Genomic DNA, 15146 nt, shown 5'->3' on the forward strand with positions numbered 1-15146 from the left:
GCGGAAGTCGACAGCTTTTGACCTTCCGCGCGAAGTCTGCGATGTTATCTTGGCACCCAGGCGTCCCTCCACCAAAACGGTGTATGCCTGTTGAAGGAACAAATTTGTGGCATGGTGCACAGACTAGTCTGTTGATCACCTCTCTGTCCCTCTTTCGAAGGTTCTTTTATTTGTTCTTTCTTTGGCCCAGCAGGGCTCTCCTATGGGCACCCTACAGGGTTGTCTGCCATCTCGGCTTTCCTCCACTTGCCTGACCAACCCTCCTTATTTAAATCTCCCATTGTTGGACAATTTTTCTTTCCTCCTTCCTCGTTCATAATGCCCCAGTGGGATTTGAACTTGGTTCTCACTTATTTGATGTGTGCTCCCTTTTAGCCAAGTCACAATTGTTTACCCCGCCTGCTTACCCTAAAAACAGCCTTCCCTGTGGCTATCACCTCTGCCCGCAAAGTGAGTGAGTTGCAGGCTTTCTTCTAAGGCACCTTTCCCCTCAATACACCCTGACAAGGTGGTGCTGCATACTAGGGCTTCTTTTCTCCCTAAAGTGGTTATGCCCTTTCATGTAGGCCAACCCATCACCTTGCCTACTTTTACGTACCCCCACATCCCTCTAAAGAAGAGGAGACACTCAACTGCCTTACCCAAAAAAGAGCACTGGTGTTCAGTCTTACTCAAGCGTTCGGGGTGGATGATCAACTCTTTGTGGGCCTGAAGAAAGGCTGGGCAGTGCAGAAAAGAACCATCTCCAAATGGGTTGTTCTCTGCATTAAAATGTGCTATGCACTGGCTAAAAAGCTACCCCCGGAGGGCTTGTGTGCTCACTCTACTAGAGCAACAACTGCAACCACTGTGTTAGCACGCAGAGTTCCAGTCCTGGATATCTGCCAGGCAGCAACGTGGGCGTCCTTGCACACGTTCACTAAACACTAGTGCCTGGACAGTCAGTTCTGCAGGGACAGCTACTTTGGCCGGTCGGTCCTGCAGGTCTTCTTAGTATGATCTTAGTTTGCAGACCCTCCTACTGGGGTGGTATTGCTTGGGTATCTATTTTAAGGTAAGGAATCTGCAACTAGAAGTCTCTATCAGATGAGCAAGTTACTTACCTTAGGTAACAGTTTACCTGGTAGAGACATATTCTATTTGCAGATTCTACGAACTGATTTCTAGGGACAGGAACTTCCTTTTCAGGGCTGTAGTTCTGGCGCACCAGTCTGTGTTCTTCATGGCTCCGCGCTTCTGGCATGGAAAGTAGTGAAAAGAAACTGACAGCGCTTGGTGGTGGCGCTTATGTAGGACCCGCAGCGCCATATCTGGCGACCACGACCCCATCGACGGATGCAGAGTTGACTGACGCAACCTAACAGCGTGCAGGGGTACTGCTCAAAGAAAAATCTCCGGATCCAGAGTGACGCCTGGGGGAAATTCTAAAGCAAGGAATCTGCAACTTGAATACGTCTCTACCCGATAAATCGTTACTGAAGGTAAGCAACTTTTTCTTCTTTGTATCCTGCTCTGGGGCCGGTAATGGGGGCCTTCGTCATCACATTACGGGCACAGGTAAGTGACACATCTTGAGCCGGGGGCAGAACATAAGAAGGGCAGAAAGCTGCCTTGCTTAGGTGGGGAGGATACGGCTCCCAAGAGGTGCGCCCCCACACTACACTTCTGATGTTAGTAATAAGGGGTGTCTGCGGGTGTGCTGGTCTGTGCGTCTGCACATTGTAAGTATTCTCTGTACCTAAGCCAGACCTATTGGCTTTGTCAGGCTTGTTTTATCACCCGGCTTTGACCACTTTAGTCTTGGGTTTACTGCAAACCACTGTGAGACAAACACCAAAGCTTGAGCCCTGGGACCCAAAGAGGGGAGCCTGGTGCTGTTATAATCAGACATGCCCGGCCTCAAGAATATCTGTAGTGCATCCCCTGCACCAACAAACAAAAAAACATGAAAATACAACATCTGAGGTCCGAAGGTGAGGTGTCGTTTCCAGTAATGATGGCTTCTTTAGGATTGCTTTCACAACACTAGACTAATTATTTTTCTGAAAGTTCCTGCTATTCTTTAACCCTGAATTGGACATTAAATATGACCCATATAGTTGTAAACACCTCCCTACTTTAGGACCTCAAACATGGACCTTTCAAACACCCCAGTTGACTCACAGCGCCCCCAGCAGCTGGGGCGACTAGCTGACTTCAGCTACTCAAGGGGTACAGGTATTGTGCCCAGTTCCTTTGTGCTTGCATGTATTTTTTTATTTTTTTAGATCCCTTGGGGTCGTATTTTTTAGGGCTGTATTTCTTTTTCAGAGGCAATATTATCTATGTATTTCTCGAAGTGCATTGCGTCTTCCATTACACCTCACTGTCTAACTGGAAGGCAAAGGACAAAAAAAAAAAAAAAAAAATCGATATTAACAACCTGAGGCGACGAAGAGGCGTAATTGAACTGGTAGGTACATTAATCAGACACGTCTGGTGGCTGACGCGTACAGGCCCAGCACATTATCTTTTTAATTCTTTGCACAGAAAGGTGTCTTTCAGACTTAGCTAGAAACAGAGGTACTGAAGGAATACTCAGGAAATAAACAAATATATTATTGGTTTGCCAGCGAAGTGTGGCCCTTTCCAGGACCATCCCTGTAGGAAGTTGGCTCTGTATGTACTATTTCAAAGTAAGAAATAGCATGCACAGAGTCCAAGGGTTCCCCTTAGAGGTAAGATAGTGGCAAAAAGAGATAATTCGAATGCTCTATTTTGTGGTAGTGTGGTCGAGCAGTAGGCTTATCAGAGGGTAGTGTTAAGTATTTGTTGTACATACACAGGCAATAAATGAGGAACACACACTCTGGGACAATTCCAGGCCAATAGGTTTTTGTATAGAAAAATATATTTTCTTAGTTTATTTTAAGAACCACAGGTTCAAGATTTACAAGTAATACTTCAAATGAAAGGTATTTCATGTAGGAACTTTAGGAACTTTGAATTAGCAAAATAGCATATACAGTTTTCACATAAATGACATATAGCTATTTTAAAACTAGACAGTGCAATTTTCAACAGTTCCTGGGGGAGGTAAGTGTTTGTTAGTTTTTGCAGGTAAGTAAACCACCTACAGGGTTCAAGTTTGGGTCCAAGGTAGCCCACCGTTGGGGGTTCAGAGCAACCCCAAAGTTACCACACCAGCAGCTCAGGGCCGGTCAGGTGCAGAGGTCAAAGTGGTGCCCAAAACACGTAGGCTTCAATGGAGAAGGGGGTGCCCCGGTTCCAGTCTGCCAGCAGGTAAGTACCCGCGTCTTCGGAGGGCAGACCAGGGGGGTTTTGTAGGGCACCGGGGGGGACACAAGTCCACACAAAAAGTACACCCTCAGCAGCACGGGGGCGGCCGGGTGCAGTGTGCAAACAGGCGTCAGGTTCGCAATAGAAATCAATGGGAGACCAAGGGGTCTCTTCAGCGATACTGGTAGGCAAGGGGGGGGGGGGCTCCTCGGGGTAGCCACCACCTGGGCAAGGGAGAGGGCCATCTGGGGGTCGCTCCTGCACTGGAGGTCGGATCCTTCAGGTCCTGGGGGCTGCGGGTGCAGTGTCTTTACCAGGCGTCGGGTCTTTGAAGCAGGCAGTCGCGGTCAGGGGGAGCCTCGGGATTCCCTCTGGAGGTGTCGCTGTGGGGGCTCAGGGGGGTCAACTCTGGCTACTCACGGTCTCGTAGTCGCTGGGGAGTCCTCCCTGTGGTGTTTGTTCTCCACAAGTCGAGCCGGGGGCGTCGGGTGCAGAGTGCAAAGTCTCACGCTTCCGGCGGGAAACGTGTGTTGTTGCAAAGTTGCTTCTTTGTTGCAAAGTTGCAGTCTTTGGGGAACAGAGCCGCTGTCCTCGGGAGTTCTTGGTCCTTCTAGATGCAGGGTAGTCCTCTGAGGCTTCAGAGGTTGCTGGACCTTGGGAACGCGTCGCTGGAGCAGTGTCTTTAGAAGTGGGGAGACAGGCCAGTAGAGCTGGGGCCAAAGCAGTTGGTGTCTCCGTCTTCTCTGCAGGTTTTTCAGTTCAGCAGTCCTCTTCTTCTTAGGTTGCAGGAGTCTAATTTCCTAGGTTCTGGGGAGCCCCTAAATACTGAATTTAGGGGTGTGTTGAGGTCTGGGGGGTTAGTAGCCAATGGCTACTAGCCCTGAGGGTGGCTACACCCTCTTTGTGCCTCCTCCCTGAGGGGAGGGGGGCACATCCCTAATCCTATTGGGGGAATCCTCCATCTGCAAGATGGAGGATTTCTAAAAGTCAGAGTCACCTCAGCTCAGGACACCCTAGGGGCTGTCCTGACTGGCCAGTGACTCCTCCTTGTTTTTCTCATTATCTCCTCCGGCCTTGCTGCCAAAAGTGGGGCCGTGGCCGGAGGGGGCCGGCAACTCCACAAGCTGGAGTGCCCTGGGGTGCTGTAACAAAGGGGGTGAGCCTTTGAGGCTCACCGCCAGGTGTTACAGTTCCTGCAGGGGGAGGTGAGAAGCACCTCCACCCAGTACAGGCTTTGTTACTAACCACAGAGTGACAAAGGCACTCTCCCCATGTGGCCTGCAACATGTCTGGTGTGTGGCAGGCTGCTAAAACTAGTCAGCCTACACGGATAGTCGGTTAAGGTTTCAGGGGGCACCTCTAAGGTGCCCTCTGGGGTGTATGGTATAATAAAATGTACACTGGCATCAGTGTGCATTTATTGTGCTGAGAAGTTTGATACCAAACTTCCCAATGTTCAGTGTAGCCATTATGGTGCTGTGGAGTTCGTGCATGACAGACTCCCAGACCATATACTCTTATGGCTACCCTGCACTTACAATGTCTAAGGTTTTGCTTAGACACTGTAGGGGCATAGTGCTCATGCACTTATGCCCTCACCTATGGTATAGTGCACCCTGCCTTAGGGCTGCAAGGCCTGCTAGAGGGGTGACTTATCTATAGCTGTAGGCAGTGTGAGGTTGGCATGGCACCCTGAGGGGAGTGCCATGTCGACTTAGTCTTTTTATCCCCACCAGCACACACAAGCTGGCAAGCAGTGTGTCTGTGCTGAGTGAGGGGTCCCCAGGGTGGAATAAGACATGCTGCATCCCTTAGAGACCTTCCCTGGCATCAGGGCCCTTGGTACCAGGGGTACCAGTTACAAGGGACTTACCTGGATACCAGGGTGTTCCAATTGTGGAAACAAAAGTACAGGTTAGGGAAAGAACACTGGTGGCCTGATTAGCAGGCCTCAGCACACTTTCAAATCATAACTTGGCATCAGCAAAGGCAAAAAGTCAGGGGGTAACCATGCCAAGGAGGCATTTCCTTACAATCCCTAAGAAAAGTTTGAAAAAAAGCGGTAGTAAATGTAATCATTTTCCTGAGCAAATAATCTGTGTATCACAAGTTCAAATTCTTCTGTTTTGGTTTCACCACTTAGTGGCCATACAGCGGCACAGGTGTGACTTCACGGCCAGGACAGCGGCACGGGTGCAAATTCATGGCCAGGACAGCAGTCCCTTCACAACCTACAGGACCCCCCCCTCTCAAATATTTTTAGGTGTAAGGACCCCCTCCTGATAAAAATTTCTAGAACCTGGTACTCCTCATCATCCACAATCACAAACATCCCCAATTCCCACAGCAAATCCTTTTTTCTGGTGAGGAAATAATATTAAACAGTGTTTAGCAAGCCAGTGGTCAGTAGTGTGGGGGGTGTGGTCAAAGGTGTGGCTAAAAACAAAGGTCCTCATTTATGAGGAACTGGCATAGGGCAGCGCCGCACGTCTTATTCCTACACTGCCCTACGCCAATATAAAAGGGCAGGAATGGACCGTATTTATGAAATACACTGCATTCCTGTCCTTTCCCCCTGCGCTGGTGCACAAATTGCTGCCTAGCGCCAACAAAGGCAGGATTGTTTTTGTGCCGGAAGGCTTACCTTCCTGCACAAAAAAAATCCCCAGAGGCATTTTTCTCTTTCTATATGTGCGGCAGAATGCAACACACATGGAAAGAGGAAAGAACTAGGAGAAATTAAAACATTTTTCCTAATTATTCCTGCTCTGGGGAGGCGTAACGTTTTGAAACTGCTCCAGGTTACGTGATTTTGTCAATCTGGGGCAGCGTCAAGACCCATGGGTATTGCGAGGGAACACCCACCACAACGCCCATGGAACGCCTCCTTGACACAAAGTAAGGCAACACAGCGGCTTGCGCTGCTTTGCCTTACTCCCATATCAATGAGGCCAGGCAAAGCCATGCAGGGTGGCTTTGCGTAGCCTCACAGGTATGATTGAGAGGCTTGTGCTGCTGGAACATCAAAAAAAGTGATGCTCCAGCAGCACAAGCCTCTCATAAATAAGCCCCAACATATTATGTACGTTTTGTTTTAAGTCTTTCACCGTCAGGTAGCTACATAAAAAATAACAGCCAGCTTAAATGGAAAATAAATAAAAGATGTTACTCACTGGGAAATGCACTGTAGTGCATTATGAAACCTCTATTAGTTGATACACTGCAGAGGTCCGTGTGTAAGCGGAGAGCAACATAATTAAATCTTGGTTTGTGCAGTGGAGAACAGTGACTTGTGTATTTTTAGTGCCACGAGGTCAAAGCCAGTGACAGAAAGAACTGTAAATATGTGAGGTATTATTTAATACTTGCATTACACACAGTATAAGTTAAGCCACTACAAAAAGGTTGAAGATAAAAGGGTGCTTCCAAAATGTAAATGTAAGTAAGACCAGACATATGCAATGCCATTTTTTAATAGCTGTCTCTTCAACACCTCCAGGTGAAGTAAGCACTATGTAAATACAATTTTTAGCTATTTGCACTGCCACTCAAAAAGAATACATGCTTGTCATCACAAAGCTCTGAGTGACTGGATCATTTAAAGCCAGATCCAGCATCTTTTACTGTTGCAGATTACCCTTTACATTTGCAGATCTACTTGTAGTGCACATCTGCATTTCATTCAGGAAGAAGACCTCCTGGCACAAAGGTGTCTTTAGCTGTCTGTGTGGCTTAGCACAGGAGACTCAATAAATCAAAGTTCAGCTGAGGCATTTAAATGATTGATGGACGAAGTGAGGCTGGGACAAGGCACGACCTCCTGCCCAGGACTCCACAGCCCCCTTGGGGGTCGTGACCCACAGATTGAAGACCTCTGTTTTAGACTGAGTCCGCCCTACTGGTATCTCATGGGTGAGAAAAACTTGAGTGACTTTTCCCCAGCCCTATCGGCCTTCCAGATGAATGAGATAGGTGCTCTCCCCAATTGCTCAGAGGTGGAATCAAGCTCAGTTGATATGGTGCAGAGCAACGTAAACAAAATCTAGAGCTTAGTGAGCCGATGACACATACCTGGAATATAAGCAGGGCCAGTGGAATCATGTGATTGTGCGGCTGCAGTGATGTCAACATAATTATAGATTTGCCACATAACCCGCAGATTTTTTTTTTTTATTAAACATCTTTTTATTAGAATACAAATAACAATCATTGCTCAGGAGAAGTAATTGACAATATACCAAGCAATACTACTCAGGAACTCAGTAGTAGCATGCCACCCTTTGTACACCACACTGCTGGACCGTAAGCACCTGCCGCCTGTACACCCTCACGTCCCCCTCTCTCAAAACCCGAGCACTCATCACCCCCATACACCCAATCTGCAGATTATAACAAAAAAAATATGTTTCTAGCTCAAACAGTTCAAAAGTTACTAAAAATGCAATAAAGCGTGCTGCTGCACAGTGGAAGGCCCTCGGCAAGGCTGGACTGGGCACCCTTCTGTTGCTTATTGCTACATTTGGGTATTAAAGTGGTGCAAATGATGTGTAGCTAATGCCCAGATAGAGTAATCAAGTTTAAAACTGACTAAATAATGAAGAAATACCATTACAAAATGGGCCACATTAGGCTGCATAATTTGGCTGTTTATTGCCGCATAATTTACAGAACCCTGCCGCATAATTTGGCCCACTCCTGCCGCATATTTCCAGTGGCCCTGAATACAAAAGCAGAAAAGATTCCCCAGAAAAGTGCTGCCAGGCCTACCTTGAGCAGGGTGATGTTCCAGGTAAAGTTCTCCACAGCTTTGTTGAGCTTCCTCTCCTTCAGCCCCTCTTTGGCTCCAATCATATGCAGCTTCTCGTGGAACTCCATGGCTGGAAGGAGAAGCATGAGTTTACCAATGTGCACTGATGTTACTGGGCACTGTGTTACGCAAGTATGACTTACAATCCTGTGACACACATTACCAAACACGCATGTTTGTGCCTTGGCCCAATACAAACAAGATTTGGGGTTTGTGGGGGGGCAGCGGACCACGGGGAGGTCTCCCCCTGGGGATATTGGGAGGGCGGGTGCAGTCCGTGACTGCCATCTTGTTTTCGGCTACAATAGAGACTGTCGTAGCCCAAGGGCTATATACTTGCTGTTTTTGGATACCTGCCACCAGTTTAGAGACAGGTGACCGATGACAGGGAGTCTTAAGACACTACTTTCTAGACTATGTACATATCTGCACTCTCCACATGCTGCCATCAAGAGACACGGTGCAACACAAGAATGTTGCTTACAAGATTGCACAATTACTCGCTTCCAGCACAACACTTCCAATGTGCCAGTTTTAACTCTCTAAACCAGGGGCGGCTCCTCTGTTAGGGCAGAGAAGTGTCACCCACCCGCTAGCAGCGGCAGCTCCAAACCTTTACAAGATAACAATAATAACCGTTGTTTATTATTGTTTTCTTGTAAAGGGGCGGGGCTACGGGTGTGAGTGCACAGCACTCCTCCTCAGAGCGCATGTGTGTTTGGCCGGCTGTCTCGGGTCGTGTGTTCGGCCACCTGTCTCGGGTCGTCCAAGCACACATGCGCACAGTGCTTAGAGCATGCACAGGCTCCCAGTGTGGCTGGGAGCGCCCCGGGCTAGGCACTTCTAGCCAATCCTGATGCTGCTCTGAGCAGCGTCAGGACCGGCCGCAGGGCAGGCTGGGAGCCTGTGCCTGCAGAAGAGGAGTCGGAGGAGCGGTGCAGCGGCATGCAGGTAAGTGGGTTTCTTTTAATTTGATTAATTTAATGTTTATTCCACTCCTCCCCATCTCCGCGCGCCGTCCCTTCCGCGCCCCGCGACTTCTCTAAACTTTGTCACAAGTGCCCGAAAAGGGCTGAATGGTGTTGAGAGGAATGTACGTCACAGATGTTTGCTTCATGAGAATAAGTTATTTGCCTGTAACAATTCTTCTGAGACTGATATCTTATGTGTGGCTGCAAGCGGACACTGGACCCACAAGGAGCTGTGAAGTAGCTAATATTCACAAAATCAGAGTACTGAGACCACACACGTCAAAGGCCAGAAGCACAGGCACCACAGTCTGGGCCAGCCTGCCACTAACAGACAAGTTTCTGACCCCATAGGTCGAGAGCCGTTGTGCTCTCTGGGGTCAGAAACAAAGCCTGTCCTGGGTGGAGGTGCTTCACACCTCTCCCCCTGCAGAAACTGTAACACTTGGCAGTGAGCCTCAAAGGCTCAGGCCTCCTGTTACAGTGCCCCAGGGCACTCCAGCTAGTAGAGATTACCACCCACAGACCAAGCCCCACTTTTGGCAGCAGGTCCAGCGGGAAAATTGAGAACAAGGAGGAGTGACCACTTCAGCTGGGACCACTCCTAAGGTGTTCAGAGCTGAAGTGACCCCCCCCTCCTTGCAGAATCCTCCATCTTGGTTTGGAGGAGAGGGACCAATAAGGATAGGAATATGCCCCCCCTCGCCAAAGAGAGTGGACACAGGAAGGGTGTAGCCACCCTCAGAGACAGTAGCCATTGGTTACTGCTCTCTGACCCCTGTAACACCCCTAAATCTAGTAATTAGAGGCACCCCTGAACCTTACTCACCAGATTCCTGGTGACCTCAAAAAGGAAGAAGAACGAAGGACTGCCAAGCCGACCCCAGTAATGAAGACTCCAGACGACAACTGACTTGGCCCCAGCCCTACCGGCCTATCTGCAGCTTCAAAGACCGCTGCTCCAAAAAGGCGACGCATCCTGCAGGACCAGCAGCCTCTATAAACGCCCCGAGGACAGCAGCCCTTTTCCAGAAGAAACCTTCAAAAAGGACTCCAGAACCACCCCGGATCCGCAAGCTCTGCCCATTCTGCACCTGACTCCCACGCCCGAGTCCAGAGAAGGTCCCCAGGCGATTCCGACCTCGAGTCGACCCTGGATTGACCATTCCTTGCCAATACAGCAACGCCTGCAGTCTGAATCCAGAGGTCCCCCCCGACTGGTTCTGACAAAGATACCCGACACCCAAGGAGACCCCTGCACCTGCAGCCCCCTGGCCTTGGGGAATCTGGCCGATAGTCCAGCAACGCCCAGCAGGCACCTCCCCTACCTGCCCAGCCTTTGGTTTCCCGGAATCGACCCCCTGGACCCAGACTGCAGCATCTTTTGTGACTCCCGGGACCTCTTATTGAAAAGCATAGGGCGCCCAGCTCTGTGTTTGCACCCGGCCGCCCCTGTGCTGCTGAGGGTGTTTTGGTGTGAACCTGGGGCCCTCCGGTGCTGACCTAAACTCCCCAGGCCTGTGTCCTGGAATCGCAGGTTGGTTTTTACTGAGCACCTCCAGTCGTTATAGGATTCCATTGTAAACCTGACGCCAACTTTGACCTCTGCACCCAGCCAGTACCGTGTTGCTGGCGGTGCCCTTTTGGGGTCAGCCTAAACTTTGACCTGTGGACATCCTAACACCCGTAGACTGGAATCCTAAGTCGTGTCCTTACCTGTTAGACCTAATACTCCCCCCCACCCCACCCCACCCCACCCTCAGGACTCTATTGACTCCCAGTGTGTCAACTTTTGAAATAGAAAAGTGTCAATACTTGTAAACTGCTTAATCTGCAAAAAAACAAACAAAGTACATTTGATACATATATTGATACCTATTAACAACCGTACTTATCTGCAACGAAGACCTTCTGATCCTAGAAATAAACAAAATATATTTTTGCTACATAAAACAATTGGCCTGGAGTTCAGTTCTTGAGTGTGCCCCTCATTTCTTGACTGTGTATACACCACAAATGCTTTGCGCTTCCCTCTGATAAGCCTAACTGCTTGACCACACTACCACAAAAAAGAGCATTAATATTATCTACTTTACCCTCTGTTAAGCCTCTGGGGACCCCCTGGACTCTGTGCTCACTATACCTCATTTTTGGTATAATATATACAGAGCCAGCTTCCTACAATGGACACAGAAGCAGACACACCACAGTACCCCTCAGAGCCACATGCTTTAATCTACTACAGGCAGCAAACACACAGCACTCACAGGACATGGACACGGAAGCAGCCACACCACAGTATCTCTCAAAGCTGTGTGCTTTCATCGTCTGCCTACTACAGGCAGCAAACATACAGCACTTCAAAGAGGTGATGCTGTTGTCCCAGGTCGTATTTATAACGCGATAACAAGATCGACAGGCAGGCAGTGATGGAAGGCTACACACCTTCATCAGGTAGTAAGCTTCACAAGGATCCACTCAACACCGGTACAAACAGCACCAGACTCCCAGGGACTACTGCCCTGGAATGTGCTGAGGATGGACAGTCAGCAGCACTACATTCTGCAAGTAGGGATTAGCAGAACTGTGCAGAGGTGCAAACAGTTTGATGGGCGGCAGGCATTCCATCCCAAACCAGATTGTATTTTATAACGCTGTAGTTGCAGAAATACTGGGGCATGCACACCACAAACACCCCCTTGCAGCAGAACTGTTGGCCAACTGAGAAGTAAACGTACCGAGTCACCATTGGAAGATCTGAGATACACAGAGCTACTGAGATGCAAGGATATTGTTTCGCCACCATTCAGAGGCAGCGGATGTGACATCACGCACCCTCTGACCTCTCCTCAAACCCCATCATGGTATTGACTCTCCAGGCCCACACTTCACTTCTCAATCATCTCTTGCTTGAATGCAAGAGTTGTGAGGAGGGGGAAGGAGTAGAAACTACAGAAAGTGAACAGGGCTCTTACAACATTTACTCCCTCATCCGCCCATCATAACTCTAGTGACCAGGGGAGGAAGGGCCGGTCAGAGGCACCAACACATTACCATGGGTACCATGTCCTATCTTGGGCCAACCATGATTGATGACCACACCTAGAAGACCCTGCAGGCCTTTGAGCTTTAGAGAGGACCTTCCACGGAGTGGACGCCACGTGTCGTCCACGTGGATGGACTTCCTCGCTAAGACCGGCAGACAGTTGTCCTGCACTAATCATCTCTCAAAGGGGGGATTTCAGCAGCTTTCACTTAATCTGAGAAGGATTACGAGCTGGAAACATGCAGAAATAAGAAACCAATTATCTGGAAGAAATAGTTCCTGCCGGATTAGGCAGGATCAGGGTTGCCACTGGTTTACGTTGCAAACAGCGTGTCAGCCAGATCAACGCTCAGAATCTGTGAACGGGTACAGATCTTAAAACAAACAGCGAATACAGCTTCATGACTTGCGCATGAAGGTTTCACTTGGATAATTCAAAACCTAAAAACAGTGACACCGAAGATAAGTAGCATTAGCAGATACCATTGTTTAATGTAGAATGGATCTGTCGTGCCAAAGAATCCTGCACAATGAACCCCTTGAAAGTTTTTTTTTGATAAAGTAACAATTACTTTGTCTACCTCAAAAATTTTCCTGAAATAATAATAGTTTGACTCAAACCCACCAACATCCTCGCCTTAGAATGTACTCAATCTGAACCTACCTCCTAAACTCTTACCATAGGTGTAAACGCAAGCTAGAGTAAACTCTACTCCATACTCCAACCATCACTCTAGGTTTGTGCTTACTGTAAGGATTAACCCAAGGTTGAAACCCAACAAACAAATTCTAATCTTGGATCCAATCCTAACCATCACCCTTAAATTTACCTGAGGTCAGACCCTTACCTTCAATTACGCCTTGCAGTAAGCCTAAAGCCACTCTCCAACCCCAGCTTTACCTGAGATGTGCACCCCTCCTTTATTCCTTAACACACCACGACCAACCGCTTGATCGTTCCATCATCCAGGATGCTGCAGCCAGGTGGTTGGGGGGAAAACAGCCTTCGGGTCGTGTCATGCCCACCCCAAATACTGTTCAATCAATCAATCAATCAGGATTTCTATTGCACGCTAATCAGCTGTGAGGGTGTCCAGACACGGACTCCAAGATCAATCCACGAGAGCACTTGAGTGTCCTTTCTTGATGTTTAGATCTGCCACAAACATCCCCCCAAAAAGACCCACAGGACTCCATCAAGCTGCCTTTCCCACCAGGAACCACGTTCTAGTGCGCATCTCCAGGACCAAGGGCGCTTATAAGGTGGGTGCCACGTTGCTCATCGGGGACACCGGACCTTGAAGGATGGTCAGTTTGGACACCCACTCAGGAACAAACTATCCGGCCCTCAGAAACGGAAAACTCACCGCCTTTCAATGTTTGTGTTGACGCCTATCTGCGCCAGGAATCACCAACAAGAGAGACAGTTTATGCTGCAAAAGTTGACTCACTCAACCCCAAAGTAAAATCGACAGGCAGCAAAAGCAGGTTACATTTTGCCTCTAGAGATCAAAGTATCTTTCAAACATTTCACTACTTGGAGGATGCAAATATTTGCTTTGGCTTGTAGGCCAAGTAGATATATACTTGTGCCAGGACGCCTTGGGCAGCTGTGAGCTATAAATATCTTTTGATTGATTGATATATCTACAGGGCTTTAAGTGGGCCAGGTCCCTCTGGATCTAAGACTCTGTAGTAATTAAATGCGGACACTGAAACGGGTCTCAATTTGGCCCTGTATTCATGATCCCAACTTTACTGGCAAAACACTGATCGATTTCTAAATAATTAATGCTAAAAACATTAAGGTGGTCCATGCCAGTGATTTAGATCCTGTCTGAATGTGACATGTTTAACACTCTAAAGAAAGGCAGGAATAAATTAACTATTTCCAGGATGTTGTGTTTCTGTACTTCTTGCATGTAGTGTATCACTCTACTGAGGTGCATGCTATGAACAGGGTCCCTCCAGTGTGTTCATAGAGGGCCACGGTTGAGAGCTCTGGAGTTGAGGCTGAAGGCAGTGCAAGTTTCTCTCCGTGCCCATCAGTGGGTCAGAGAGGTGTTCGGAACACATGCCCATCCAAGTCTTTCTGCAGAGAGCACAGAGCAATGGCCACGTGTGCCAGTTGCAATTGTGAGTCTGTGCAAATGTGCGTGAAGGAGCTACACAGTGGTCAAAATATTGAGAAGGTGAAAGTCAAAGAAAAAGCAGCGCTCACAGGTGATTGGGTGCGTGTTGTGTTTGGGAGGAGATAAAGTGAAGGTGGTGTGAGTAAAGCATCTGGGAGAGGATGAAAAGAGTGTGCCTCAGAGGAAAGAGATGATGTGTAGGATATACAAATAGAGAAGATGTGGAGAAAAAGAGGGTGCAGTGCTTTATTTGTAAACCATTAAGGGGCAGATTTACAAGCCCCTAGTGCCACATTTTTATGACGCTAAGGAGGTGTTAAGTTGGCCGTTCCCCCATGCCATATTTACAAAGTGGTGCAATGCATGCGTTGCGCCACTTTGAACCCCTTGTGCCTCACTATGCCGGCGTCAGGTATAATGTAGGGAGGCCCGAAAATATGGTGCAGCAAAATTTACAAGATTTCACTGCACCATTTTTCCATCATTTTTAACGCCTGCTCAGGGCAGACGTTAAAGTGACGCACCCATAATAATCCATGCGCCTCCCTGTGCTTTGCTGCACTAGTGTCAACATTTTCGACGCTAGTGCAGCAAAGTGCCACAACAGTGTCAAAAACTTTGAAGCTGTTGTGATAACGACCACCATGGTGGGCCATACTGTAAATACGGTGCAAGCATGGTATCCTTAGCGGAGCAACGGGCGACGCAAGAAAAGTGGCGCATTGCGACCGATGCGCCACTTTCTTATAAATCTGCCCCAAAGTGGAGGGCCCTTCTTGGCAGGTCACTGCAGCGTGCACACCCTTCGCCCCTGCCAGCGCTGCCAATGACAGTACCAACATTACACCCAACCATCGCACTCCTACAAGTGTGACAACTGAGACTATTTCAGGCCACGCAAAGCCATAACAACG

The 15146-nt window shown here is 48.5% G+C and overlaps 1 protein-coding gene across 2 annotated transcripts in view; it reads right to left on the reverse strand.

Moving 5' to 3' along the window:
- The window catches only part of PLCL2 (phospholipase C like 2), a 354897-nt gene that overhangs the window by 15503 nt on the left and 324248 nt on the right, over positions 1 to 15146 (reverse strand). For both annotated transcript variants that reach the window (XM_069212080.1, XM_069212081.1), the window contains one exon: positions 8047 to 8156. In XM_069212080.1, coding sequence (XP_069068181.1) covers positions 8047 to 8156 — 110 coding nt within the window. The remainder of the gene's footprint in view (positions 1 to 8046; positions 8157 to 15146) is intronic.

Source organism: Pleurodeles waltl, chromosome 10 (genome assembly GCF_031143425.1).
Source record: "Pleurodeles waltl isolate 20211129_DDA chromosome 10, aPleWal1.hap1.20221129, whole genome shotgun sequence".
In the NCBI taxonomy this organism is placed as follows: Eukaryota; Metazoa; Chordata; class Amphibia; order Caudata; family Salamandridae; genus Pleurodeles; species Pleurodeles waltl.